General features: G+C 32.7%; 2 protein-coding genes and 1 long non-coding RNA gene across 3 annotated transcripts in view; 2 read left to right on the top strand and 1 right to left on the bottom strand.

Annotated features, from left to right (window-relative positions):
- LOC127735513 (cartilage oligomeric matrix protein-like) overlaps positions 1 to 4,629 on the bottom strand; it is a 45,862-nt gene extending 41,233 nt beyond the window's left edge. The window contains exon 1 of the mRNA XM_052245694.1: positions 4,550 to 4,629. Coding sequence (XP_052101654.1) covers positions 4,550 to 4,619 — 70 coding nt within the window. The 5' untranslated portion in view covers positions 4,620 to 4,629. The remainder of the gene's footprint in view (positions 1 to 4,549) is intronic.
- A 7,347-nt stretch (positions 4,630 to 11,976) lies between these two features.
- On the top strand, positions 11,977 to 26,210 carry LOC127735511 (cyclin-O-like). The gene is made up of 5 exons (XM_052245693.1): positions 11,977 to 12,267; positions 14,535 to 14,825; positions 17,790 to 17,975; positions 18,681 to 18,883; positions 25,850 to 26,210. Exons 1-5 carry the CDS (start codon positions 12,004 to 12,006, stop codon positions 26,130 to 26,132), a joined length of 1,227 nt encoding a protein of 408 aa, XP_052101653.1. The 5' UTR covers positions 11,977 to 12,003; the 3' UTR covers positions 26,133 to 26,210.
- LOC127735512 (uncharacterized) lies at positions 22,036 to 23,443 on the top strand. The gene is made up of 2 exons (XR_007998437.1): positions 22,036 to 22,664; positions 22,812 to 23,443. It is a non-coding gene; the product is annotated as an uncharacterized LOC127735512 (long non-coding RNA).
- Positions 26,211 to 27,439: the final 1,229 nt, after the last annotated feature.

Genomic DNA, 27,439 nt, shown 5'->3' with positions numbered 1-27,439 from the left:
TCAATTAAAATTTTTGGTAACGGTAGTTTACCATGAAGATGTCGTCATATCAACTTGAAACTTGCTGCACAAGTTCATTAATTGTAAGGCGTAATTTGAATATACACCTACGTACGAGTTTAACCTCGATTTCACGGTTCACTGAACTTTGAATCATGATAGTGTGAGTGGGGCATGGTGTCATATGAACACACATTCTTGTTTGAACTTGTTTTATTTACATAATTTTTCAAGTGAAATGAAAGAAGATTACAACACATTTTAGTACTTGTGCACGGAAACAGTGACTCACAATTCGATTCGAGTTTTTTGCACTCGAGGAACGAACCAAGAAACCACAGTGCTTATTTAATAAACAATGATATACATTTGTTGTTTCTCACAAATCGTTTCAACTGTATCTTTCCTAATTAAATGAGACAAATTATACATCTTTGATCGCTTTTCCATATCCTCCAACAAGAGAGCTGCACGTGTAACGCACATTTTTTGTTATTATTAAATACTATTATATAATTATATCCATGTGATCCAAAAAACGATATTGGTATGTAAAACTTCCGGTAATCCATTAGCTCTTAATGTGCAACAATGTCACATAAAATATGATTAATTATGTAGTTGTTCTGCCTTTATGGCACGACATACCCGATTAAAATTAGTAGGTTGATATTGCTGATAAAAAAAAACTTCAGCATTCTTTGTCCATAAATATAAAATAAATACGTGCTGTATCTTATTTTTCAAAGCCTCAGTGACCGAAACAAGAGCGAAATGCAGACATTTCAATGACGAAGCCTATGACGCCATAACGATTCAGATTGCACAAGATTTTTTATTTGTTTAAATGACGTGTTTCTTCGAAGCGTATTAGCGCCACACAAACTTTTTTTATATTTCTTCCCATGTTTTTATTATAGCGCAAACATTTGGGAAATAAGTTATAAATTGAGGAGGCAGTATGAATCAAATTCTATGACTCTTTGCACCTATTGCAAACTGAAATATTGGAGTGTTTAGCGTGACATCATCGTGGCATAGCAATGAGCAGGAGGACATTACAGAGAAAGTTTATAGGATTGAATTTGTACCGAAGAAAATTAAAAACCAACCCTATTAATGTAGCCGAATTTATATATATACTTCCAACGTAAGCTCTCGTATGAACCTTGTGTAAGATGGGTTAGACCCAAACAAGCTTCCCTCTTGAAATAAATGTTTAAAATAAATATTTTTTCTATTAATATTATTATGTATTCTTCATTAAAATTGTTACCCAAGCGTCTTAAATAGTAACCTAAATAGAATGAAATTTAAAACCCCTGAATTTTTTGTCAAAGAATCTTTATAATATTCTTAGATTTCAACAAACGCTTTCTTACATCAAATTTCAAAATTTTTCATTCTAAATAATTCCCTTGTAAAGTCGAAAGATTCTTTTGTCTATTTGCCTTAATCGGTTCACAATTGTATGAACTTTTTGTGCACTGAAGTTGCCACTTTCCGTAAATCAAAATTTTGTCCTTTCCAGTGAAAATTGCTCATACCATATCTATTTTCATATAAATATGAAAATAGGAATTTGTGGTATGGTCACAGGCACTTGTCTCTAAACAAAAAATGCCTGTATATCTTAATATATATAACACGTGTTATATTAAGGTACAAATGTATATAGGGAATTTTTTTTCAGAGACAAGTGCCTGTGGGTATGGTTGCAAATGAAACGAATATCCACCTGAGACCAAATGAAGTAGAAGTTATCAACTATAGGTCACCGTACGACCTTCCACAATGAGCAAAACCCATACTCCATAGCAAGCTATAACGAAAAACGAGAAAACGAGAAAACTAACGGCCTGATTTATGTACAAAACAATACACGAAAACAAACATCATATACGTATACAACAACAAACGACAACCACTCAATTACAGGATCCTGAACTTAAAAAAAAATAAAATAGATAATTAAATAATGAGTTATAAACTATTTTTTAGTATTGGATAGTAAAATAAAATTGTGTCAGAATATTGATAAACCCACTCAAAACTTTGCCTTGTTATAGAGTTAGGTATAGGTGGTATGAAATAGAAAATTGAATATTATGTAAGTGAGAGAAAAAAAACAGAATGACGGAAAAGACGTCCAGAGATCTTTTATTCGGAAATAACCAAAATTGAATTATAGAATTAGTTAGGAATAGAACAAAATGCGGTTCATATGCTACCTATATTAAGCAAATAGTCATATTGATTGATTTAATCTGTAAGTCTAAGAAGCGAAAGCAAAAAAAGGCCGGGCTTCTATTTTAGTATATTGTATGTGAAAGAAAAGAACTCGAGGACAACATTTGGTTGATTTTGTCTCAAGATTTTGCTCATCCGGAATATGCATAAAGAATTTATCTTGAAAAATCATCCAGGTGCAAATACGGTCACAAAAAGAAACATGTTTCGTTTTATATTTATCATTTTTTAACACTTTTGATTACAATATCATGTGTCCCTTTCATAATTTAAATAATGATAATTTGTTTCGCATATTGCATTCATTTTTCAACTTTTTGTGGTCTGCAGAACAAATACATATTATAGGTTTCTGAATAAATGTAGTCAAAGAACTTGAAATTGGTTATATGAATTGAATTTATATTCAATTAAAGATTTCTTTCTGTTGTGCAATACACTGTGCTGTTGCGCAATACTAGTAAATCTGTTGTCAGACTATAAACAAATAAAGTTCAATAACTTCTCAATGTTATATTAGAAATTTATAAAAAAAAAACTAAAGGGAGGTTATCTTAATAGATATAAATCAGTCATCAAAGTTTAATGAAAACTGCTCTAAGCACTTTAAGGATATTGTCCAAAAACTTGAAAATCACCTTTTTTATGAATAAAATCTTGTAACTCGGAAACATAAAATCTAAAATTTATAAAAATCAAAAGGGAGCTTACAACAATAGATATAAACAATTTACCAAAGTTTCATAAAATATGCTGAAAGCATTTTTGAGTTATTGTCCGAAAACAGGAATATCCCCCTTTTTGTTACGAATAAAACCCCATAAATCAGAAACGTATAGTCTAAAATATATAAAAATCAAAAGGGAGCTCATGTCGATAGCATTAAACAATTCACCAAAGTTTCTTGCAAATTGGTGAAATTGTTTTTGAGTTATTGTCCGAAAACTGGAAAATCCCCCCTTTTTTAATGAATAAAACTCCAAAATTCGGAAACGGTAAATCCGAAATTTATAAAAAAAAGAAAAGGGAGCTCACATCAATAAATATAAACAATTCACCAAAGTTTCATGCATATTGGTAAAAGCGTTTTTGAGTTAATGTCCGACATGTTGACGACGGACGGACGGACAGACGGACGGTCAACGGTATACCATAATACGTCCCGTAAACGGGCGTATAAAAATCAAACCATTTATTTTTAAAAAGTTGAATGTTCAGTGCCAATGTCCTTTTAATTGTCGAGTTTAAAGATTTTCCTCTTACTTTCGAATTCGACATTTTTAAGCTATAAAACTGATTATACACACTGATCTTGGTGGAATACGAGATGGTAACACGAATGTATAACAGGCCTATAAACAGGCCGAATGTGCTCACGTGAATTTCACATGAATCTCTCATGAAATTCATGTGAAAATTTTTACGTGAGATTCATCTCAAATAAGCTTATACATGAAATTCACGTGAAAATTTTCACATGAACTTCAGGTGAACTTTTCAAAAAAAAAAGGTATTTTTCATGATTTTAATTAAATTTGAAAATTTAGATGTTATTTGAATTACGTTATTATAAAAATTCACATGAATTTCACGTGAAAAAATACACATATGATTTTCACGTGACTTTCATATGAGATTCACGTGAAACTCACATGAACTGATTTCACGTGAGTTTAATTCACGTATAAGCTCGTTTCAATTCAAATTCACGTGAAATTTCCCTGTGTACAATATCAGTAAGATAACACATGTGATGCTTTATATTTCATGACGAGAATTGGTCTTTTATAACCAAGCTGTACGCTGCATCTAACGATCCAAGAAATAGATTGGAGACGCTCTACTTGTACCCTTTTTATGGATGTAGGTTAAAATTAAATAGCAATTTTGGGGCTATATTTTTTCTACGTATCAGTTAGGTCAAAACCCTTGTTTCGGTTCATTTTGAACGTTGATAATTTTGAATTTTCAAGTCTTATTACTTTTTTCCCCGGACCTACACACCTGGCTAGATTTAGAAGGATTAGAACCCAAAAAACCATCGAGGCGGTAGCAATCTTTAATGTCCAAAAGCCTTAGCTTCAAACTCGAAATTGAAACTTAAAACTGGAATCGCAAACACAGACAAAACTTCAAAATAGACATATATTTTCGTAGAAACAATTAATCAAACATAATTGCTTTTGTAAAACATAGTCGCATTTTTGTAGGAAACGAATAAGTAAACAAGAAACTTATTTTAAAATAGAAATAAAAGTTTCAGTTAAGAAATCTATATACTATAGTAAATATAACTTACCTTGACGAATCTGGGATTCGACGATTGAGATAAATCCAAATATAAAAAGAAAAATACTTAAACATTCCATATTCCTATGATATTAACTATGATAATCAAATGTATATATCCATTTAATAATTTTTTAGTATAATTTTTTCACTCGAACTATCTTAGAGAAGTGTATACATTTAGTTAAATTCATGAATAGCTTTATTTTATATCATTGCATTGTTTCCACAAAACGTATCAAAACACTAATACAAACACCATACATGTCTGATTCGTTGATTGGCACATTAGAATGCAAAAAGAATACACTTCGTTTTCATTTACCGTAAAAAAAATTATCTCAATGCAAGCAAATCGACAAGAATATGTAATACGCCAAATAAGATAAATTATAAAGTGTTGTTTTGATTGCCGGTGTTTTTATTGTCTATCATAACGGCATATTAAAGTTAGTGCTTCTTTTTTCGTGTGTTCTTCTTTGTTCCCTATTGTTATTCCACTGACCGAGATATAAAAGTGTAGGGTTAAGATATTAAAAAAATCAATATAACATGTTCATGTATCTATCCGAAGTCAAGAACCAGTCGCTGGTTGTTTATGTTTATATTTTGATTTTTTGTCGGTTTAAGGAATTTTATATTGATGGTAGATCTCCGATAGTCTATGTAAAATTAATTTACAGTTTTTTTTCTAGACTTTATAAATAAGAAGATGTGGTATTAGTGCCAATGAGACAACTCTCCATCCAAGTCACAATGTATAAAAAGTTAACAAATAAAGGTAAAAGTACGGCCTTCAACACGGAGTCATGGCTCACACCGAACAGCAATCTATAAAGGACACCAAAATGACCAGTGTGAAACAATTCAAACAGGAAAACCAACGGTCTAATCTATATAAAAAACGAGAAACGAGAAACACATATGAACCACACCAACAAACGACAACCACTGAACAACAGGCTCCTGACTTAGGACAAGTGCACGAAAATGCAGTGGGTTTAAACGTTTTAACAGGAGCCAACCTTCACCCTAACCTGAGACAATAGTGTAACATTACAACATAAAAAGACACACTATAAAATATTAATTGAAATGGCTTAACTCGATCAAAAAGACATTTAAACAAAAACAAGGAAACATACACTGAACGAATACGTTTGATCTATGACACAATATAAATACAATATTAAAACGTAGGTGCCTATATAACATAGACGTTACAGGAGGTAGTGATAAAAAAGATGTAGGAATAGTGTCAATAAGACAACTCTTGCCTGGGATGTCTGATTTAGTGCTTCACATATTGTATATACCCCTTTTATTCATATACGTCTTCATGTAAAACCTAGTAAGTTCGTACTGGCAAATAGAATAATAATTATATACTTGCATCAACCTTAAAGTATGAAATAATAAATCTGATCTTTAATCTAGTCTTTATTGTGCCTTTTACTTAGTAGCCTAGTGTATTCGAATATTAAAAAAAATATTTACAAATCCAAAATTTGCACTCATCGACAAAAGATGAAAATTAGAACAGTTTAAGGGTAATAACGTGAGGGTTAAAAACGCATGAAGATATTATTTTATGCGCTCATGTATTATCAAAATTTTCGAATTCCAGGCCTTGTTCATCATAGGTCATAAATTTTCAGGCAAATTTCAATTTTCCAGATGCTTGGCTTAAAACCCTTCAGATGCCAAATCGTGCTTCAACCCCTCATTTTTATATATTTAGACAAGAAAAGACCCCTCAGAAATAAAAAAAAATGATGGGTACAGTTAGATATATTATGAGCTAATCAGTGCCCCTTAGAAATGACATTTGATACCCATCAGGACCCGCCCCCTTTCAGATATTAAATGGGAATGGTCTATTTCAACTCTGCAGCAATCATTCAGATTTACAAAATTGATCGACGTGAAAGTAATTTTCACGGTTACATCCAACCAGTTATAATTAAACCACAAAGCCCATCCAATGTCTAGATTCATTCATCAATTTCCTCAGTACTTATAGTTATATACATATGTTTTCTTTGTGATTCTCTTATTATTGTAATAAAACAAGAATAAACATGTTTTTCATTTGAATTTTACCAGTTATGACATCGACTTAAAAAGAAATATGTATCATGATCGTTTTAACATGCAAAGCAGCGTGAACATATCTGATTGTTTATCAAATTTGATTAGTTTTTTGAAATAAAATATCTCTTTTCTCATCCGTCTTCACGTTTTATTTCATTTAGCTATTAGTTTGCAAAGTCTTAAAATTTATAAAACATTGTAATATTCATGAAGACATTTGACGGGGTCAATACCATCTTTATATGTTTTTTTAATGAATATCAGTGATTTACAGACGATTCAACTACCGATATGTTTTTCATTGGCAGTTCCTTCATAGATATCTTATGTAAAAATCTATGATTTATAGGCATTTTTACCGGACGAAGAAAGGTTTATCAAATCGTGACCTTTCATTAATTTCTATTCTGATCTGGGGAAAAAGGTAGGGAATTCAGCTTTACCCCCCCCCCCCCCCCCCCCCCCAAAAAAAAAAACAACATAAAAATTCAACATACATATAACATCAGTGCATTGGTAACTGTTGTATTTGAGTGTTCTATCTGGAAATCCATACAACCATGCAGACTTCTTCTTATACTTTTGATTCAACAATAGGGAATAACAAGAGACTACTTAAAATAAATAGAGATAGAATATTATATTGTGCGTTTTCTGCAGATCAAGAATTATCCCAAGAAAACTTAGAATGCTGGTTTTCTACCCTAAATAAAATATTTAAAGTATTTAAACTTGATACAAAAACATGACAGATAATAGTGTTTTTAAAAATAGTCTAATAAGAAATTATAATCAACAATCTGACTCACCACTACAAAAAATCAAACCTGGAGCTGTGGACAGTAAACTGATGCTTTTCAGTAATATTTTTGTTCCAAATTATTGTTCCCTTCCATCTTCAAACCAATCTTACTAAAAATATAAAAAGTTAAATTACACAACTACGTATCAGTGCTCATTGTTGAAATATAGAACGGGGTAGATACAATAAACCCAAAATTCCAAGAGAAGAACCAGGGGGCGGAATCAGGCAGGGGCGTGGCGAGCGTGCGCCCCCCCCCCCCTAAAATTTGCAAAGCATGGGTTGTCCTCAGAATATTTCGATAATTTTACCTAAAAAAAAATTGCTCCGCTCGGCGAAAATTTAAGTTTGCGCCCCACTAACCTAAATTCCTGGATCCGCCCCTGAGAACGTTTTTGCAAATTCTGCACTAATTCGAAGTAGAGACAGAAGAACATGTTTTGATATCTTGTCATAAATATAAACATATAAGGCAAACTGTTTTCCAATCTTATGGTTTTGATTTGAAAAATTCACATAATACTTATTTTTCAGTTTCTAATCTTTTAAATCCACAAAATATTATTGAATGTAATAATTCACACAAATTTATTAGAAATGCATTAGAAATAAGTAACAATTCTTAAAATTATGTGTACAATTGAATTATTTATAATTATATACTACATGTAAAACTTTGAAATGTTGTTTTGTATATTTTTATATGATTTGTAATGGAGAACACTTATGTACTATTAGTTATCTTAATAAAGAATCTGAATCTGAAGAAAGAAATTTCCAGGTTAATTCTATAATTCAGTGTCCAGATATTGCTAGCTTGTTGAGAGAACGATACATGCATGACTGTCGTAGTCCTGACTTGGATCAGTAACACCTGAAAGTGATGGTTGGAATTATGGTTTTACAGCAACCCAAACCTCTCACACGTATGAAAACCACCATATGGCATATATATATATATATATATAATAAAATGAATACCGTTGAGTCAATGTCCAGGTTCAGGCTGTTTGTGTTTCAATACATCCCACACTTCCGACGCACAAATGTATCTCCTTTGTAGAAATTAGAAATTATTAATTAGAAAATAATGTTCATACTCCCTCAGGCAAAGATGACCTTAGGTGGATTTTGCTATTTTTGTTTTGTCCCTTTGGTCATATGCCCCTCAAGTATTCGAGTATTTGTTCATTTCTGACTTGAAGGCAAATCAAAAGCGCTTCGGACACACCTAATTTATAGAGTTGCATTCTTCCGCAAAACTTATACATGACTGTAAACTCGCACACCTAAACAACTGTATCTCTGCAAGAGTAAAGGACTTTGTTGTGTACAGAGATAAAATTGAGAATGGAAATGGGGAATGTGTCAAAGAGACAACAACCCGACCATAGAACAGACAACAGAGAGCATGACATACAGCTGTGATCAGTTATAACCTCTCTTAAAATCTGTCAAGAGAACTATAATAGATGAGTTCTCCTGACACATTTAGAACAGTTTTGGATAGTTCTAACCTAGAAAAGTTTTGGACAGTTCTAACCTATAACAGTTTTGGACAGTTCTACCCTAGAACTGATTCTGACAGATATATTCTAGAACAGACCATGAAAATTATATCGCTGGGTGTGCAATAGTAATTGAAAGGGCTTGTGTTGCGCTTAGAGAGCATGATATACTTCCATGCTTCGTTCATGGAAGATAACCTATTTCCATACTAGCTGGCAATGGTGGATCATCGACTTTTCATTACAGTGTCTGAAGACCTATGCTTTGAACTTTGAGCAGTAAAATAAACGGGACAGCCTCGTTTTTTCGACATCCAAATAGTCCGATACCCCATTGATCTGACACCACAATAGTCCGACAACGAATAATTAGACAATGGTATATTATAATGCCTGATAGCGTGTTGGTCCAATATTAAAACTGCGTTTGCATGGAACAGAAGGCACTGTCTATCGACTAACAAAAAACATGATATGCAAGTTATTAAGGTAGGTCGGTGAATCGGTTCTAATAGTGGAACATACTCAGCAAGCAAACGAAAAGAGAGAGAGAGATGCGGACACAATGTCTAGCTCGACTAAAAGTGAGTATCCATCTCTCTGTTATGGTTTACATATATAAAACCATTTTTTCATGTATTATGTTTTAGTTACAGCTCTGAATGTTTGCGTTATGCCTTAAATTTTGCATGTGTGCTTTATTTTTATTTTGTGTTTTAAATTATTTTTGCTAAATTTTTAGTTGTGCTTAAATTTTAATTGTACTTTAATTTTAGTTATGCTTCAGTTTTTGGCATGTTTAGATGTGCAGTTTAGTAGTGCTTTGCATGTATTTCAATATGCCTGTGCCGTATCAATGCAGTGAAATATATGCTGTTTATATATCTTATCTGCATGCTCTCTGTTTTAATGTTATGTATATGTTATTTATATTCAGTAAAAAGCTCTCAAGAGCTTATGTTTGTACTGCTTTATGCGAACCGAATCAAAACAAAACTTTCGTATTCGTATTCGTATTTGTATAAAAGATAAAGAATAATTCGATCGAAAAGATGACTGAGAAAAAGAGAAATCAACACGAAAAGAACAACAAAATGCTTCAGAATTGGTATTCACTGCTTCTCCGCAATTCAAGCGACATTGATAAGTAAGAGCAAAGACTGGTCCGACGACACCGAATCGAAAATTTCACGTTACAAATTCAACTCATTGTGTCAGTCTATATAAAGCATAGTATCTTCCTATAAATACATTAAAAACAAGAGGGGATAGGATTGCCAATGAGGCCACTTTGCTCCAGAGACCAAAATGATGTAGAAGTTAGTAACTATAGGAAATAGTATGTAGTCACTGCTATTGTCACGAATAAAAGTGTATTGTTTGCCGTTGATCGTTAAGTCGAAATAAAAAATTAACCAAACAAATCATAATTTACTCTATCGGAATATAAACCACTAATTCATAGCCCATTGCGTTCTATGCTAAATACTGCAATTTCAATCATTCATAGCTACTTTGTCTTAATTTCAAATAAAGTGACAGTCATTTCATATCTAAACTAAACATTATGTTGACTTGTGTGGAAAATTCAACATACCTTTAATTGAATATTATAGAGCACGTTGGTTCCCGGAAGTTTTGTAGCACAAGAACAGGTATTTCAGGACCAATATGCCCTCCTATTCAAATTCATATATTTATTTTATATTCAAACGAAATTTTCAACAAGGGTTCTACAATCATCCTAAGTCCTCAAGCTTTTATTTGATACCAAGTCACCTAAATATTTATTGATTTACAAAGTTACAGCTATGCGTTGGAACTTTTTTGTTTAAAATGTGTACTATTTTCTTTCTGTCCGGTCCCGAATTAGTTGTTCTATACCTGTAGTTAGCATACAAACATTACATACATAAAAAATGTTTAATTGAATATATCTATCCTAACCAAAACTTTGTAGGAGAGAATGAGTAAGAATAAGAAATTAAAAATATACTAAACGTCAAAAGATATAATTTCTGAATTTGGAAGTCCAAAGTCATTTTCCAAACGATAAGGAAAAAATACTATGATATCAACTAGACGACCATATGGATACTGACGGTTCATAGGCATTTTTTGAAACAGAAGAAAAAAATGATCAAGGAAAGTTAATATTAAATAAACACTTTTATATCAAGCTTTCGGTATATATGATTTATCGAAAAGGCCATCCCTTGTATGTGTTAACGAGAATTTGCATGGTTCTCGGTTGCCTCATATGCATTTGGTCACGGTATTTCGTAGGTATCAGATGGTTTGTATTGTATATCTGTTTCTTAAATATACAAAGAAAGTAGTTCAAATAAAATCAACACCGATTCTATGAAGCGGAAGGTTTTATTTTCTGACAGTGACAAGTTATATATATATGATTACCATTGACGGACTACGAAGTTGAAAATAACAACAAAATTGCATTATATAAATTATGCATCGGTTGCATTGTCCACGTAAATTCTTTACATTTCACAAAAGATTTACTGAGATATGTATTTCTTCTTTGTTTGGCATAAAAGAGACTGTACATTCCAACTTCGTTAAATATGATCAAATATTGTAGAGTTTGATTTGCTTACAATGCCCGGGGTTATGGCGGTCTACAAAAAGTCGCAATTCATTAGGGGACGATCATTTTGTTTTCGGGAATGGGGAGGGAGAATTGTGAAAATTAATATTCTCGCATGGCAAGAGCTGGAAATAAATAATGTTGCCCAAGACAGGATGAAAATGAAGTATTGAGTATTCTAGCTGCAACACAAAATGTGTAGACAAATGAAAATAAATATCCGCAGAAAATAATAAGCATGCATAGTAAAAGATTAAAATGAATAATAAATCCCCAAAAATCCTAACCCTCCACGAATATCAAATTAACGTCCCCTTGTAAAATTTTCATTCGTGAACCAATCCAGTTGCTGAAAATGGGATTAACCCTATTCTATTTTTGTACGCAATGAACTCGTCCACGTCCAAATTGCCACCTGTGGAATCGTCCACTAAAATGTAAACAGTCAACACATGCCCGAAAACTTTGACGAGGCCAACAATTTGACCGAGACTCTAAATGACAAAAAAATAATTAAATTTGTCGAATTCAAACTGGAGGAACCTGTTTACTGGTTATTGTGTGGTCTTCCTGACGATTTTCTTATGACGGACACTCTGTCCCCTTCGGTCGCTTCCATGCTGGGACAAGTAAATGAAGATGGTGACAGCATTATTACCAGTTTAAAAACGGAACTCCTTGATGTAGATGTCGATGTCGGTATTTATGTTGATCAGGTAACTATGAAGATGAAATAAGAAATTAAAATGTGTAAATATAAATAAATTCCTATAGAATATTTTTGTCAGCAGTACTCCACGTGCAGTACTCCTTTTGAAACCTCACCCAATTACGGGTGTTAGATATTATTTTTTTCTGAGTAGCAGCAATTTTCAAACTCCAAAAATGAAAAGATTAAATGTGTTGATTAATAAAATTACATTTTCAGAGAAATATTATTGGAATTAGAATATACTCTGCGATTCAAGATGTTAATTGGTTTGTGATTTCATTTTTGCCTGAAATTTTTTTCTGAATAATATATCAGAAATTTTTAAATACCGGTATATAACATATTTTTGCAATGTTACAAAATAAAAATCGTGACCTATAAAACTTTTGATACATATATATATATATATATATATATATATATATATATATATATATATATATGACGTATATTTTAAAAGAGTTTCCACACGTTTTAAATGTTAATATTATTCACAACTTTCTGATTCGGAGTCATAAAAGTACAAACAGATCCCTTGTTGTCCTAGATGATATGCACGACTTGTCCTTTCCCGAAATTTTCTTTCACAAGCAATCAGTGTTCTAGGTTTTAAATTAAAACAAATGAATACGTGTCAGGTCATTTTCCAGAAAATTTGGCATGAGTTTATTTTGTGCCAATCAGTTACTTTGTGAAATACTGAAAAATATTGTTAAACTGGCATTCCATTTAAAAGTTCAATTTAGTAATTATATTTTACGGAAATGGATAATTTTTAAGAAATGTATAGTCAGCGAACACAGCAATAAAGATATTTTTTCTTTTGTATTTTAATGGTTTTTTTAAAAAAAATACAAGGTAAAAAAAATTTTTGGAAAAGATTGGAACTGTTAAAGTAAATAATTTGTTTAGCTGACGAACCTCCGTGTAGTTAAGGCAAAATGGAATATATTGTGCATTTTTAATTTGAAATGACGGAAATTGTGTTGATGAATGCACTTTTTCGAGCTTTTACACATTGTCTGATTGGCTGAAGTGATGGATAATTTTAAAGAAAGTTGATTTTTTAAACAAACACCAAGATTTCAGAAAATTAGCCCACATGGTCTGTTGTACTCTTTGGTCACGAATTTTTTGGAAACTGAATCGCAAAATTCAGAATGGGAGGAGATTTTAATGCGGACTCAACGGAAAACTAAGGGATTAAAAATAGTTTACTTACTCTGAATTATTGACTGCTGATCTTCAAATATGATCCTTGATTTTAAAATTTGTTTAAACTTATGCAAATTTGAGAATTGCACTGTTTCAGTGGAGAATTGTTAGAAGATATGCACCCCACCAACTTAGAATGAAAGATATCACGCATACTTGTCGCCCCTTTACCAAAAGAAAAGAACTCAGAGCAGAGGACTCCTTCTGCCTACAAAGATCACTGTCAGCATAAGTTTAACACTACATACAGAAATTTTACCATGACGGATATCAGTCTGAGTTAAAATGTGTTTTTAATATAAACACCCCTTCCGAATTCAGTGTACAAATCGTCATATATGAAAACAAGGATTTAGATGGTAAGATATAAATCCTTGATGAAAACAAAATGTGTAAAAAAAAATCCGTTTTGTTACATCTGTGGCATTTAAATAAAACTTGTTCTCAATCCTTTTTGGATTTTATGCATTTCTGTAAAAACTATCATAGATATTTTGCAGAATCCACTTGGCATTTGAATAAGTACACAGATCAACGTTCAAAATCAATGAACAATTTAAAACGACCGATGACGTTCGAATTTGTTACACACATGTATTATAGGTAATATTTTTCAATAATATACTCGAGCTTCACGGGCATTGGCTTACGGTGAATAGGTCGTTGATAAGTTCGGTAACATTTCAACAATTTTCTTAACAAAGGAGAAAGTGTTTTCCTCTCTCACTTGTCAGTCGGTTTGTCAGGCTATGAATTAAAATAAAGTTGCAAAGTAGAAAACAAACAGATGTGTCACTAAAACTTAGAAATTATTACCAATATAATGCACGAAAGAAAGAATGTTTTTTTGATAAACAATTTTTTGGAACAAGAATCAAAGAAAATAAAACGCCCAAAGTGGAATTGGGTAAAGAAATATGATCACATGGACTTCTTAAGTCCAGCAGTCGATTTTTTTTAAGGAGAGGACGTCCACTTACCTAGATTCTGAAAGATTTTGAAAGCATGAACACCACCCTTATTGCACTGTCGATCTTTGGGATTCTTACATTTCAGGAATACAGTATCCCGTACACACCCTCAGACACGGAAACACTGGATCCATCACTGGCAGATTCCGGTTTTAACGATGCCCTCAGTTTACAATGTTTAGAAAGCGTATTCGACTGGAAAGGAGAGAAAGGAGATGACAAAACAATAGACAGCCCAGCATCACCAACAGCTACATGTATGCACCACTGTTTAGATCATCAGGGGTTCGAGGATTATTTGGACGATATATATTACCATAGACTTAGTATAGAATATAAATACGTTGTGACGACTTGCCTGGAAAACCAACCTGAGGTAAAGCTAAGAATGTTTAATAATCTTAAAATCATCAGTTTCAATTTCAAATCTGTTAAAATTTTGAAAATAACAGCTATATGAGCCAAAGCTTAAAAATGTATTAGTTTTCAAAATGTTCTTTAAAGTATACACACACCCAGCTTGTCAAAAATGTATTTCGATATTCAGTCACAACATTATTAATGTTCAGACAGTTTGAGTTCATCTCCAATTTTTGATAGGGTTCAGTCTTTGATTTTCTGTATGGTGTATTTTGTGCGTGTTAGCCTCTTCGTATTTTTCATCTGTTCTGTGGCCATGATGTTTTCTGTTTTTTTTTTCAACCAGCGATTTGTGTTATCAATTGGTATGTTCTGACTTTTATAATCATCTTTAAAAATTAAAACGATTCGAAATCTAAGATGATCATTTTGCCTCTTTGTATTTTTCCTCTGTTCTGTGGCCATGATGTTTTCTGTTTTGTTTTTTAACCAGCGATTTGTGTTATCAGTTGGTATGTTCTGACCCTTATAATCATCTTTCAAAATTAAAACGATTCGAAATCTAAGATGATCATTTTCCTGAAGACACATTTTTATGCTTCTGATGGAAAATTGTTCAATTATTTGAAATTTAAACAAAATTTTGTTATGAAAATTATCTCTCTTTGGTTAAAGAGGCATTAGCTGTCAAATTCATGTTCACCGATTTGACTCAAATTATCATATTTGATTTATAACATACTTAAACGTATATTCAAATTACAATAAGTCTAAAATAAACAATTAACAATGCATGGACTCGATAATATATATCAGCATTTCGTGTGTATTTTATTCTAGACGCCATCTAATAAACCATCGAGATGACCTCCGAAGACTTCCGAGATATAAACATAAACATAAATATGAATAGATCGCGACCTCGTGCAATTGTGCTTTTCTAGGTCTGTTTGATTTCATGTTATAGGTTAAAAAAATAAGTTAATCATCGTTTTTATCTGTATAAGAATGATTTTTTGTGGATCGAATCAGTCAGCGATATTATTTCACCTTTGTTTAAATTTCAATGTTGACATTCTTTTTATTGTAATGGCTGAACACGACTAATACATGCGTAACCAATCTCCAGCTAATGGGTTAAAATGAAGTTCACATGAATACGGATTCAATGAGGTCGAATTATTCACTTGCAAGTTTATCAGCGATGCTTCTTAGCTTATTTTGACAAAATTGAACAAAAGTGGCTGCTAAAAGCTAAAAGGGAATTATTGTTTCACTATTTCACTTTCATTAATGATTGAACAACAACAAAATCATATTTCAATTTTTGTATATCTCGTAGCTAATGCCCCTTTAAGAACTTTGATTTTAGAAGAGTTATTTGCAAATTACGTGTATCTGCTCATAAGCTTCAAATTGAATTTGGCCGTTTTTCAAATATTTCACGAAATGAAAGAATTTACAAAAAAATGCTCCTCTGGCTGTGTTGAAGATGAAATCCAATTTTCATGTGAAAAATTTAACTCTAATAGGGATGCTCTCTTTGACTTTGTTTGCCAAAAAATTCCAAACTTTTCTATACTGGACAATCAGCAAAAATTCATTTATTTATTAAGCTGTGAAGACAATCAGGTCCTTAATGCTGTTGGAAAATTTATTAAGGTTCATGTGGACCCTTCGTCTAAAATGGCTGCATTTTCACCTCAAAATTTACTCTGAGTACAGACAAACCTGTGCATCTGGAAAAGTTTTAATGCATAGCATGCCCTAGATAAATAAAATTCAAATATATTTTATGTTTTAGAAAATTAAAAACTTAACCGGATTTTGCAGTGCACTTTTTTTCATTCCTCCAGAAGGTGCCAAAATAAACTAAGTTGGGAAAGAGGTTTGAGAACTTCCCCACAGGTAATAATTGAAGTGAACTGTTTTGTTTGACATGGACAATAGATGGACAATAGATACCTGACAATAATTGGTGATTTAAACTGTGTACCTGAGTGGACCATATCAAGTGAAACTCAACTGTTTGTTAATTTTATCATCTTCTGCGGGGACGAAAAAAAGTGCACTGCTAAATCCAGTTCAGTTTTAAATTTTCTAAAACATAAAATGCATCAGAAGTTTATTTATCTAGGGCATGCTATGCCTTAAAACTTTTCCAGATGCGCAGGTTTGTCTGTAAAAGTAAATTTTGAGGTGAAAATGCAGCCATTTTAGCCAAAGGGTCCACATGAACCTTAAGTCAATATGAGTTGGATCTATTTATTTTTCATGCAACTATATTATATACTATAAGCCAAGGGCTTTATAACAGTCTAATTGCAATGTGATTGTATATTTAAATTATATGTATCTATGCTAATCAATGTTCTTTTTCCTGTTTAACGCTTTATTCAAAATACACTCAGACGCAGATTTCCTGCGTAACAGGAGCGACAAATACACATAAAATTACAAATAACATAGAAGCGAAATGAGTAGAATACATAAAATGAAACAGTATAAATTTTTTTTTCAAAACTCAATGTATACTAAACCTTTTGACCAGATCGCAAAAAGTCCGTGCAATCTGTAAAGTTTAAATAACCACGTGATCACATGACCACAATCAAATGATAATGGATAGTAACAAAAAGTGTAACATATATAAATATATTCATATGTGATGATTTACAGAGAAAGCAGTAGTTTTTCAACCTTTTGAATGAAAATAGACATGTATTCTCTATATGCCCCTTGTGGACCCTTAATTGGTAATAAAATATGTTCTTGTTCTTGTTCTTCTATCATGTGACAAATGAGTCCTTTCGAAAAAGTTTCGTGCTTTCACAACGTCAAATAGCCGACTCCGAACTAACGTCGACAAAATGTGTGTGCTGCCGCCAGGAGTTGAGTATAACTGTTATCATACATAGTAAAACATTTTTAATTCGTCAACATTACAATGGAACATTACGATCATTATGTATATTTGTAGGTAGATTCAGGTATGCGTGGCTTACTGGTCAGTTGGATGACCGGTGTTCATCACCAGATGAAGCTATGCCAGGACACTCTATTCATTGCTGTAAACATCGTAGACAGGGTTCTAGACGTTATGCAGGCATCGCGTGATTATCTACAACTTCTAGGAATAACTACAATACTAATTGCTTCGAAACTGGTATGTATTATAAGCATTAGAGTTTAACCATGATTTGTGTAATAAAATATATTTATATATTCCAAACTTTTGTCATCTTGTCCCAAATACTGTTCTGGTTCCCCAGTTAAAGTAGTAGCTATTCGTTGAATTCAGTACTTTTGACATTTGGGGCATATTGAAGTTGTGAAACTAATAATATGGGGCTGTTTAAGGAATTTATTCTTATTTTTCCAAGGTTGAAAAGTCAAACTGAGCTATTTTTGAAGTAAAATTAATAAAAGATGGTACTTACTTTGTGTATTATACTCCTTCAAAAATCATAGAAAAATGCACACACATTTTAGTGTACACCAGTTAGTCATCTCTTATTGTGAAGTTGTTTAAAAGATTTTCCCCCATTTATACATTGTATATTCAATTCATTTTAGGCCATTCTTCCTTGTTGAAGAAACCTTTGGTACAACCCATATATTTTGCGTCTTTGATCTTTTTTTGTTGGAAAGAAGACTTTCAAGTCTTTTGAAATCCGTATGCTGTTGGCTAGTGTTTCTAAATTTGACATATCCCTGACTAGCAAAGATGTGTATGTGCAAACCATGTCGTTTACTTCTATATTAAGGGTTCTTAAGATGAGAAGAATTTATATGAAGATATAACGACTATTTGAGTCTCAGGCTCACTTTGATCTGTATGCGGTATATTCACTGGAAACATTTTTTTCAGGAGGAAGTAACGCCGCCAGAAATCAGCGAATTACTTGGTTGCTGTGACGGGGTGTACACAAGGGAAATGGCGAAGCAGTTAGAAAGGGTTATATTAGATGCTATCAGATTTGATTTAATGGTCCCAACTTCACAATTTTTCTTAGAATACTACGCAACATCCTGCATTAATTCATTTCAAGGTTTCCAAGGAGACCAACTCAGGTGAGTTATAATTCAGTCAGAATTAGAATGGTGAAACTTGTTTTAAGGGTTAAAGACGAGAGAGAGAATAATCAAAATTAAGAAATGCATCTGGTTAAGAATGCAAATTGCATTTTTATAAAGTTTATCGGATTTGCATGAAAAAAAAACCTTGAGTTCTTCCTTGGTCTGGTTAACCTACTTTTAAACTAATTGAGAAAAGTAGTAAGAGAATGTCAGTGTTTTCTGCACAGTTTTTACCATCCATCTGAGATATATGTGATAATATGTAGTGCTTTTAAGGAGAAATCATCACCAATAGTTGATAACGCCTCACTGGATTACAGTCTTCTGGCTTGCCTCACTGGATTACAGTATTCTGGCTAGGGATAGGCATATACAGAATTTGACAGGGTTTAACATGTTTGTCAGTGCTCAACCCACCCTTAACCTGGTACAATGGTGTAACAACACCACATAAGAACACACTGTAAAGAAGGAAACGCTTGTCTTAGCAGATTTGTAATAGTCACAAAAAACAAAACAAATATCTAATAGTATTCGCAAATTGTAATCACTATTTATACTAATAAACAAGCATTCTGAGAGTATTGCATGGCAATACATACCGTATAGCGGGTTATTTTCGCGGGGTGTTTATTTTCGCTTATTTTGGCGGTTCAGGGGAAATCGCGAAAATAAATTCCACGAAAATTTATACAAACGTTCGATACTTTTTTTCGATAGCTAAAGCGTTTTGTAAACTATTTATTTTCCCGTTCGACGGATCAATAACGGTTTATGTTAATTTAAACACCATCAATGCCAAAGGCCATTGTTTACTGACTGTAAGGTGTTGATTAGTTTATTGGTTGCATAATAAAATGAATGATAATAGAAGAGTGCAAGGTACCCTGTCAGGTATTTTATCCTTATTAATTAGTGTAAAATTATATAAGAGTTGCAAGTCATTTATTATAATTTCATATTCTAATTAGTACAACAAAGGTCCGGTCAATTTCATAACTTAACAACCGTAACATTAACATGAAGTTTGTGCACCTGTGACAAATAACTATGTACCAGTATTCTATTGATTAACTGTATCAAAATATAATCAATAAATAAGACGTCATGCAGGTAAAACAATCACTTTACCATAACAATAGACCCTTGTTTGTCAATTTTACAACTTTTTAACTGCAACCATTTCAGTATCCGCCAAAATATTTAATTGGGATTAAAGAATCTGCCAAAATAAAAACCGCCAAAATTTTTCGTATACTTTTTTGCCCCTAAATCTCGAAAATAACCCGCTATACGGTAGTCCCCTACCGGTTAAGAATTCATTGTACTGGAACAAAATGCTAACTTGATCTATAACTTGTCATTGTGTAAACTATATAACAAATATCAAGTCAATATCTTCAAGCATGATGAAAAAAAGTGTGAAAAACTGAGTATTTGAGGGAATTTTCTAAGTCCAAGGACCATAACTCTGCACAAAATCATCAGACCAGAACACATTGGAATTTGATCTGTAACTTGTCATGATAAAACTATATACCAAATATTAAATCAATATCTTCAAGTATGACAAAAATAAGTGCGGAAAACTGATAATTTGACTTATTTTTTAAAGTCCAAGGACCATAACTCTGCATAAATCTCAGACCAGAACAAAATTCGAACTTGATCTGTAACTTGTCAAGATAAAACTATGTACTAAATTTCAAATCAATATCTTCAAGCACGAAGAAAAAAAAATGTGGAAAACTGCCGGACTGACGGATGGACAGACAGACAGACGGTCGGACGGAGTGCAAACCTAAAGTTCCCTTCGACTTCGTCGGTAGGGGACTAATAAACTATTCTCCCAGACTAAAAGAGGTTTGAACACGTTTTACCTATATTTACAGGCTACCCTATGTATTATTGCTGCTCATTTATTATTTTTAAAGGGTTTTCACACTAGATTTATTATATATTCGGTGCTCATTGTTGGTTGCAAATGATATTTGAGAATGTCTGCCGTCAATATCAAAATCTTCTAAAAACGAAATTTAAAACGTTAAGATACGACATGACAACGACTGACGAAGATCCTGACTTCTGATAGGCAAAAGAATACATGGAGGGTTAAAAGAGTTTTCTGAAATCTCAACTCCACCCGTAATATATCTTGATCATTGGACTAACAAGATATTATACCGCATTAAAGGATTTTCACAGTCACTGAAAGCACGTTCAAAGCACTTGATTTGCTGATATGTAATCTTGTCGTCCCACCCTATAATAAGTAGTCAGTATTAGTAATTGATGCCAGCTTACAGATGCAGACTCTTTGAAACTTTTAAGTATTTCACGTCCGTTTTGATGTGGTTTAATCTCTGATAATTCATTGCGATTCGATTTGTAGAAGTTGTTACTGTTTTTTAATCTGGACGTTAAAAATATATTAATAGAAGAACGCCCACCTGAAGTACAATGCTTTTCATGTTTGTTTTATAATTTCTGCCGTTGAAAAATAATATTAAAAATTGGAACGTTTTTGTTATGATTGTACATATTGTGGTATAAGTGTATAATGGTAAGCTACAGATCGAGTTCATGTTTAGTAAAACTTTTATTTTAGATTCGGTATATTGACGAACATTACAACGTAATCTCTGATGAGCTTTTCACCGCATATGAAAATCATATTCAGTAACAAATAGAACAAAGCATAGAGCATACAAAGAACACTAGCATATACAAAGCTAACACAAAAAACACTAAGACAGTCTATAAAAAGATGATAATTTATAAACAACTATGTAAGATCAGAACTTGAGTATAGTAAAACTTTCTTTATTTTTTTGTTGTTACTGAAAAGTAATATGAGCGTTATTATACAATTATAGCCTTTGTATGAAGTCGATACAAGGATATATTGACCTGAAAGAAGTATATAGACTGAGGACGAAGTCCGAGGTCGATATACTTCTTTGGGTCGATATATCCTCTATTGACCTCATACGAAGGCTATAATTGTTATATTATTAACTTCAGACCATAATTATATCAAAATCGTCAGTGTAATATATTCGATCAGTTGATTTTGTTTTAATTTTATATATATCATATTGTCTCCTAGACAATAACAACGTATTAGTTGTTATTTCATTTATTTTTTATGGTTTTTGTCGAGCCTGCGACTTTTGTCGCAGAAAGCTCGACATAGGGATAGTGATCCGGCGGCGGCGGCTACGGCGGCGGCGGCGGCGGCGGCGTTAGCTAACTTCTTAAAAGCTTTATATTTTAGAAGGTGGAAGATCTGGATGCTTCATACTTTGTATATGGATGCCTCATGTTACGAAGTTTCCGTCAGTCACATGTCCAATGTCCTTGACCTCATTTTCATGGTTCAGTGACTACTTGAAAAAAAAGTTAAGATTTTTTGTAATGTTAAATTCTCTCTTATTATAAGTAATAGGATAACTATATTTGGTATGTGCGTACCTTGCAAGGTCCTCATGCCCGTCAGACAGTTTTCACTTGACCTCGACCTCATTTCATGGATCGGTAAACAAGGTTAAGTTTTGGTGGTCAAGTCCATATCTCAGATACTATAAGCAATAGGTCTTGTATATTCGATGTATGGAAGGACTGTAAGGTGTACATATCCAACTGGCAGGTGTCATCTGACCTTGACCTCATTTTCATGGTTCAGTGGTTATAGTTAAGTTTTTGTGTTTTGGTCTGTTTTTCTTATACTGTATGCAATAGGTCTACTATATTTGGTGTATGGAATGATTGTAAGGTGTATATGTCTAGCTGGCAGGTGTCATCTGACCTTGACCTCATTTTCATGGTTCAGAGGTTATAGTTAAGTTTTTGTGTTTTGGTCTGTTTTTCTTATACTGTATGCAATAGGTCTACTATATTTGGTGTATGGAATGATTGTAAGGTGTACATGTCTAACTGGCAGGTGTCATCTGACCTTGACCTCATTTTCATGGTTCAGTGGTCAAAGTTCAGTTTTTGAGTTTTGGTCTTTTTTTCTAATACTGTATGCAATAGGGCTACTATATTTGGTGTATGGAATGATTGTAAGGTGTACATGTCTAGCTGGCAGGTGTCATCTGACCTTGACCTCATTTTCATGATTCAGTGGTCAAAGTTAAGTTTTTGAGTTTTGGTCTTTTTTTCTAATACTGTATGCAATAGTTCAACTATATTTGGTGTATGGAAATATTTTATGATCTAAATGTCAGTCACGCAGTTTTTATTTGACCTTGACCTCATTTTCAAGGTTCATTGCTCAGTGTGAAGTTTTTGTGTTTTGGTCTGTTTTTCTTAAACTGTAAGCAATAGGTCAAATATATTTGTTGTATGGAAGAATTGATAGTTGTACATGCCTGCCTAGCATGGTTCATCATTCCTTGACCTCATTTTCATGGTTCATTGGTCAATGTTTAGTTTACTTGGTTAATGTTAAGTTTATGTGACAGTTGTAATAAAGCTTTATATTTAGGACTATCAACATAATATCAATGATTAGTAAAGAAGGCGAGACATTTCAGCGTGTGCACTCTTGTTTTTTGTACATTTTATGAATTTGAAGATTTTTTTTCTTCAAATAATCGATTATAAGTATAATTTTTTTTTAAACTTTTAACAATATCATGAAATTCATTACATGACGTCACAAAGTATATCGGTTTATAGATATTCTAAAAATAACCGTGCAATATGCTTTTTGCTATCCGCCGTTTTCTATCTACCTTCGAAAATATAGTTTAACATTGGACTATCCCTGAACGAATCAAATTAGTTAAAATATACGAATTAATAATATTATACAATTATAGCCTTTGTATGAGGTCGATACAAGGATATATTGACCTGAAAGAAGTATATTGACTGAGGACGAAGTCCGAGGTCGATATACTTCTTTGGGTCGATATATCCTGTATTGACCTCATCAATAGGCTATAATTGTTATATTATTAATTTCCGACCATATTTGTATCAAGATCCCGATTGATTTTTTGATTTTGTTGGAATTTTATAGATATCATATTGTCTCCTAGACAATAACAACATATAAATTGTTATTTCATTTACTTTTTTTTTTACATCTTATGTATATGAAGATTTTTTTTCTTCAAATAATCAATCATAGATATTTTTTTTATAAAACTTTTAACAATATCATGAAATTCATTACATGACGTCACAAAGTATATCGGTTTTTAGATATTCTATAAATATCCGTGCAATATGCTTTTTGCTGTGCAATATGCTTTTTGCTATCCGCCGTTTTCTCTCTACCTTCGAAAATATAGTTTAACATGTGACTATCTCTAAACGAATCAAATTAGTTAAAAAATACGAATTAATAATATATGCAAGTAACATCTCTGAAGAGTTCTTTATCTGACTGTTACATATAAATTCAGACAGTACACTGCAAACACGGCTTGCAAAAAGTGACAAGCATATCAAAAATATCTTTCATTTTATTAAAGTTTTTTTTATTTATTTTTCTTTTTTTTTCTTGACCGTACTTTATATTCTGAGCTGATCAAAGTGTAGTTCATTTTTATTTAATGAGAGTTCCAGTTTGTTCCGAATGAACAACTTTTAAAAAAACACAGTTCTTTCGTCATTTCAAGGGCATGTAGAGGCATTTATGTCGTTCCGAAACATTTTCTTTTGAAACCTTGACAAGACTAGTTTAAATAGCCAATAGTGAGAAGATATACGAAGTAAGCAATACAATGGCCTACTTCGGGCGCTATCTATAGTTAATATAGTCAATCTAGAGTTCACCAAAATTAACTTTAGTTCGACCATAATGACGTCACCACCAAACTATAATTCGACCCTGCCACTGCTCGGGTTTCTCCATTTTGTAAAATGGCCGACAATTGTGGCGAGACCATTTGTTTAAACTGAAAATGTTATTTTTAACTCCCAACCTTTTCATATAATTATATAAAACACGACCAGATGCATTTTCTTGATGGTGTTGGTTGTTTTGATATTATTTAAGCTGAATAATATGATCCACATCATAAATATGGGTGATCGTACTGTGCTATGGTCGAGCCAAAGTTAACTTTTTTTTATTCGAGCGTCACTGTTAAGTCTTTTCAAGACAAAACGTGCGTCTAGTGTACAAAATTTTAAACCTGGTATCTATTTTAACTTTATTTGGAGAACTTTGGGTTGACTATATTAACTAAAGATAACGCCCGATGTAGGGCTAGTCAACACCGCCACGTTTACAAAATTTATACACGGGAAATGCGTTTTGGCGAATTTATTAACTAGACATGCGCACTAATTCGACCTTAACTAATACTATGGTAAACCCACGAAGTAGGCCCTAGTCTTTGAAACCATTGGTTTAAATCTGACCGTCTACTGTAACTTAGAACTGTTTGTTTGTTATGAAATGAAATGGAACATTATTCTATTTACTTAGTCCTATATATATTTTTGTAAATTATAGTTATATATCATAGTGCATCATAAGCCTATTTGGCTTGCTGAAGTTTTATATTATGTATTTAATGTAACGATATACTTTATTCAGGTTGCACTATAATAAACAATTCTTCTTCTTCTTCTTCTTAGGGGCCTCGGTGGCCGAGTGGTTTAAGTAGTTACTTCTGTAATCACTAGCCAGTCAACACTGAGGTTGTGAGTTCGAACCCCGCTCGTGCGGGTGCACTCGACTGCAATCTTAATTGACTAGGATTGTCAGTTTTCCTATCGAAGGTCGGTGGTTTTCTCCGGGCACTCCGGTTTCCTCCACTAATAAAAACTGGCCGCCACGAAATAGCCCAAAAGCTGTGCTTAAAAGTGGCGTTAAAACACCAAAAATCAAATCTTCTTCTTCTTCTTCTATTATGTTTGAAAGAAATCAAACTTAAATTACATGTATCTATGAAATTCGCTTAAAATGAATTTGAGGATTTTATTAAATATTTTCAGACAATCACGTGCTCTTGCTCGCTGTGTGCTAGAGCTCTCTCTGCAAGATTATGACATTTCACAAAGACGCCCATCAATGCTGTCATTGTGTGTTTGGAAAATAGCCGTGGAGGAGACCAAAAGTGACGACGGTGACTACTTACCGCCTGGCTTATTTCATAGCTGTGAAGATTTTGAATTTATCTACAAAGAAGTTAAGACTTTTTCAGAAAATTTACTCCATAATTTACCGGATGTTTCAAGAGTTTGTGAACATTACTATCGGCTTTATGGTATCGAGTAAAGAGAAAAAGTATCAAATGTTTCAATTAAAACAGTCTTTCATGAATAGTGCTGAACAATGTGATTTTGTAACATTCCCAAGTAACTCTATTGCTTACTAACCTTTACAATTAAAATCATTAAAAGTGTTTGTCGAAATTATTCCAATGGAACAAGTGAAAAACAACTGGCATATTCCTGACTTAATACAGGCATTTTCCGAAGAAAATTGGTGGGTTAATATAAAGATAAGGAGATGAGGTATGATTGCCAATGAGACAACTATCCACCAAAATTCAAATAAAGTACTGTAAATTCAGAAATTATTGTGTGCATTTATTATTGCGATTTTTCAAGAATGGACAAAAATGCGAGATCAATTATTGCGATATCAGGAAAATCTGCATACAGGTATGTGTAACAGATATCTGAATGCAAGTTCTTATTATTGCGATAATCACTCAGTCGCATTATTCGCATTAATAAAAACCTCGCAATAATTTCTGAATTTACAGTAGATGTAAGCAACTATAGGCAACCGTACGTCTTTCAACAATGAGAAAAACCCATACCGTATAGTCGGCTATAAAAGGCCCCGATATAAAAAATATGAAACAATTCATTTGAGAAAACTAACGGCATAAGTTATAACAAAACTAAACATGGTTTAAACTTATTTATGGCATGCAGGTGTAAATGTAAAAGGTGGCATGCATAATGTAGTTTGTCATCCTCCTTTGTAAAAAAATCTACCGCCTGATGATGTAGCCAAAAGGAAATAAAATAAAAGTGTTGAGGTCAGTTAGAATAGAAGTGCATCAAATTTTCGTTCCCTGTGTAACTAGTTTGAATCTGATATGTATTGGCGGATGGTTATCCGAGCAAATGGTCCAACTTTCACATTCCTTTTCTACCAGCGAGAGATTTGAAGGTTTCAAGATATTTAGCTATGTTAATGTGAGGGGTAGTGCATGACCTCCATAGTCCTATGCTGCACTAGATTGATTGATTGATTGATTGATGTTTGCTTAACGTCCAGTGGCAACAATTTCATGCATGTTCAGGACGAGAGCAAATTTAAAACAATTAAATACAATATGAAGGTTCTGTAATAGAGTCTGTCCAGGATGAGTCTTGGAAATTTGGACTGTCCCCGGAAAATGAGGGTATCTTGGATAGGGATAGAAATTTGCCTTGTAACAGGCCACCTACGGACCCCCAAAGAATTGTTGCAAGGATTCAAGTTTGGATAAGAATTTGTTTAAGTGATGATTATGTTTACTGCTTATTATTCGATTTTGATGGTAATCTTTCTCTGTTATATCACTG

The sequence above is a fragment of the Mytilus californianus genome, unplaced genomic scaffold, assembly GCF_021869535.1.
Source record: "Mytilus californianus isolate M0D057914Y unplaced genomic scaffold, xbMytCali1.0.p SCAF_3, whole genome shotgun sequence".
NCBI lineage: Eukaryota > Metazoa > Mollusca > Bivalvia > Mytilida > Mytilidae > Mytilus > Mytilus californianus.
Note: the sequence above shows the minus strand (reverse complement) of the source record. Positions and strands in the feature narration are given on the sequence as shown.

Excerpts from the sequence above, each read along its gene's own strand:
- LOC127735511 (XM_052245693.1), top strand. The coding sequence starts at position 12,004 with ATGCCCGAAAACTTTGACGAGGCCAACAATTTGACCGAGACTCTAAAT. Across the intron at positions 12,268-14,534 it reads TCGGTATTTATGTTGATCAG|GAATACAGTATCCCGTACAC; the intron begins GTAACTATGAAG and ends CTTACATTTCAG. Across the intron at positions 18,884-25,849 it reads TTCCAAGGAGACCAACTCAG|ACAATCACGTGCTCTTGCTC; the intron begins GTGAGTTATAAT and ends AAATATTTTCAG.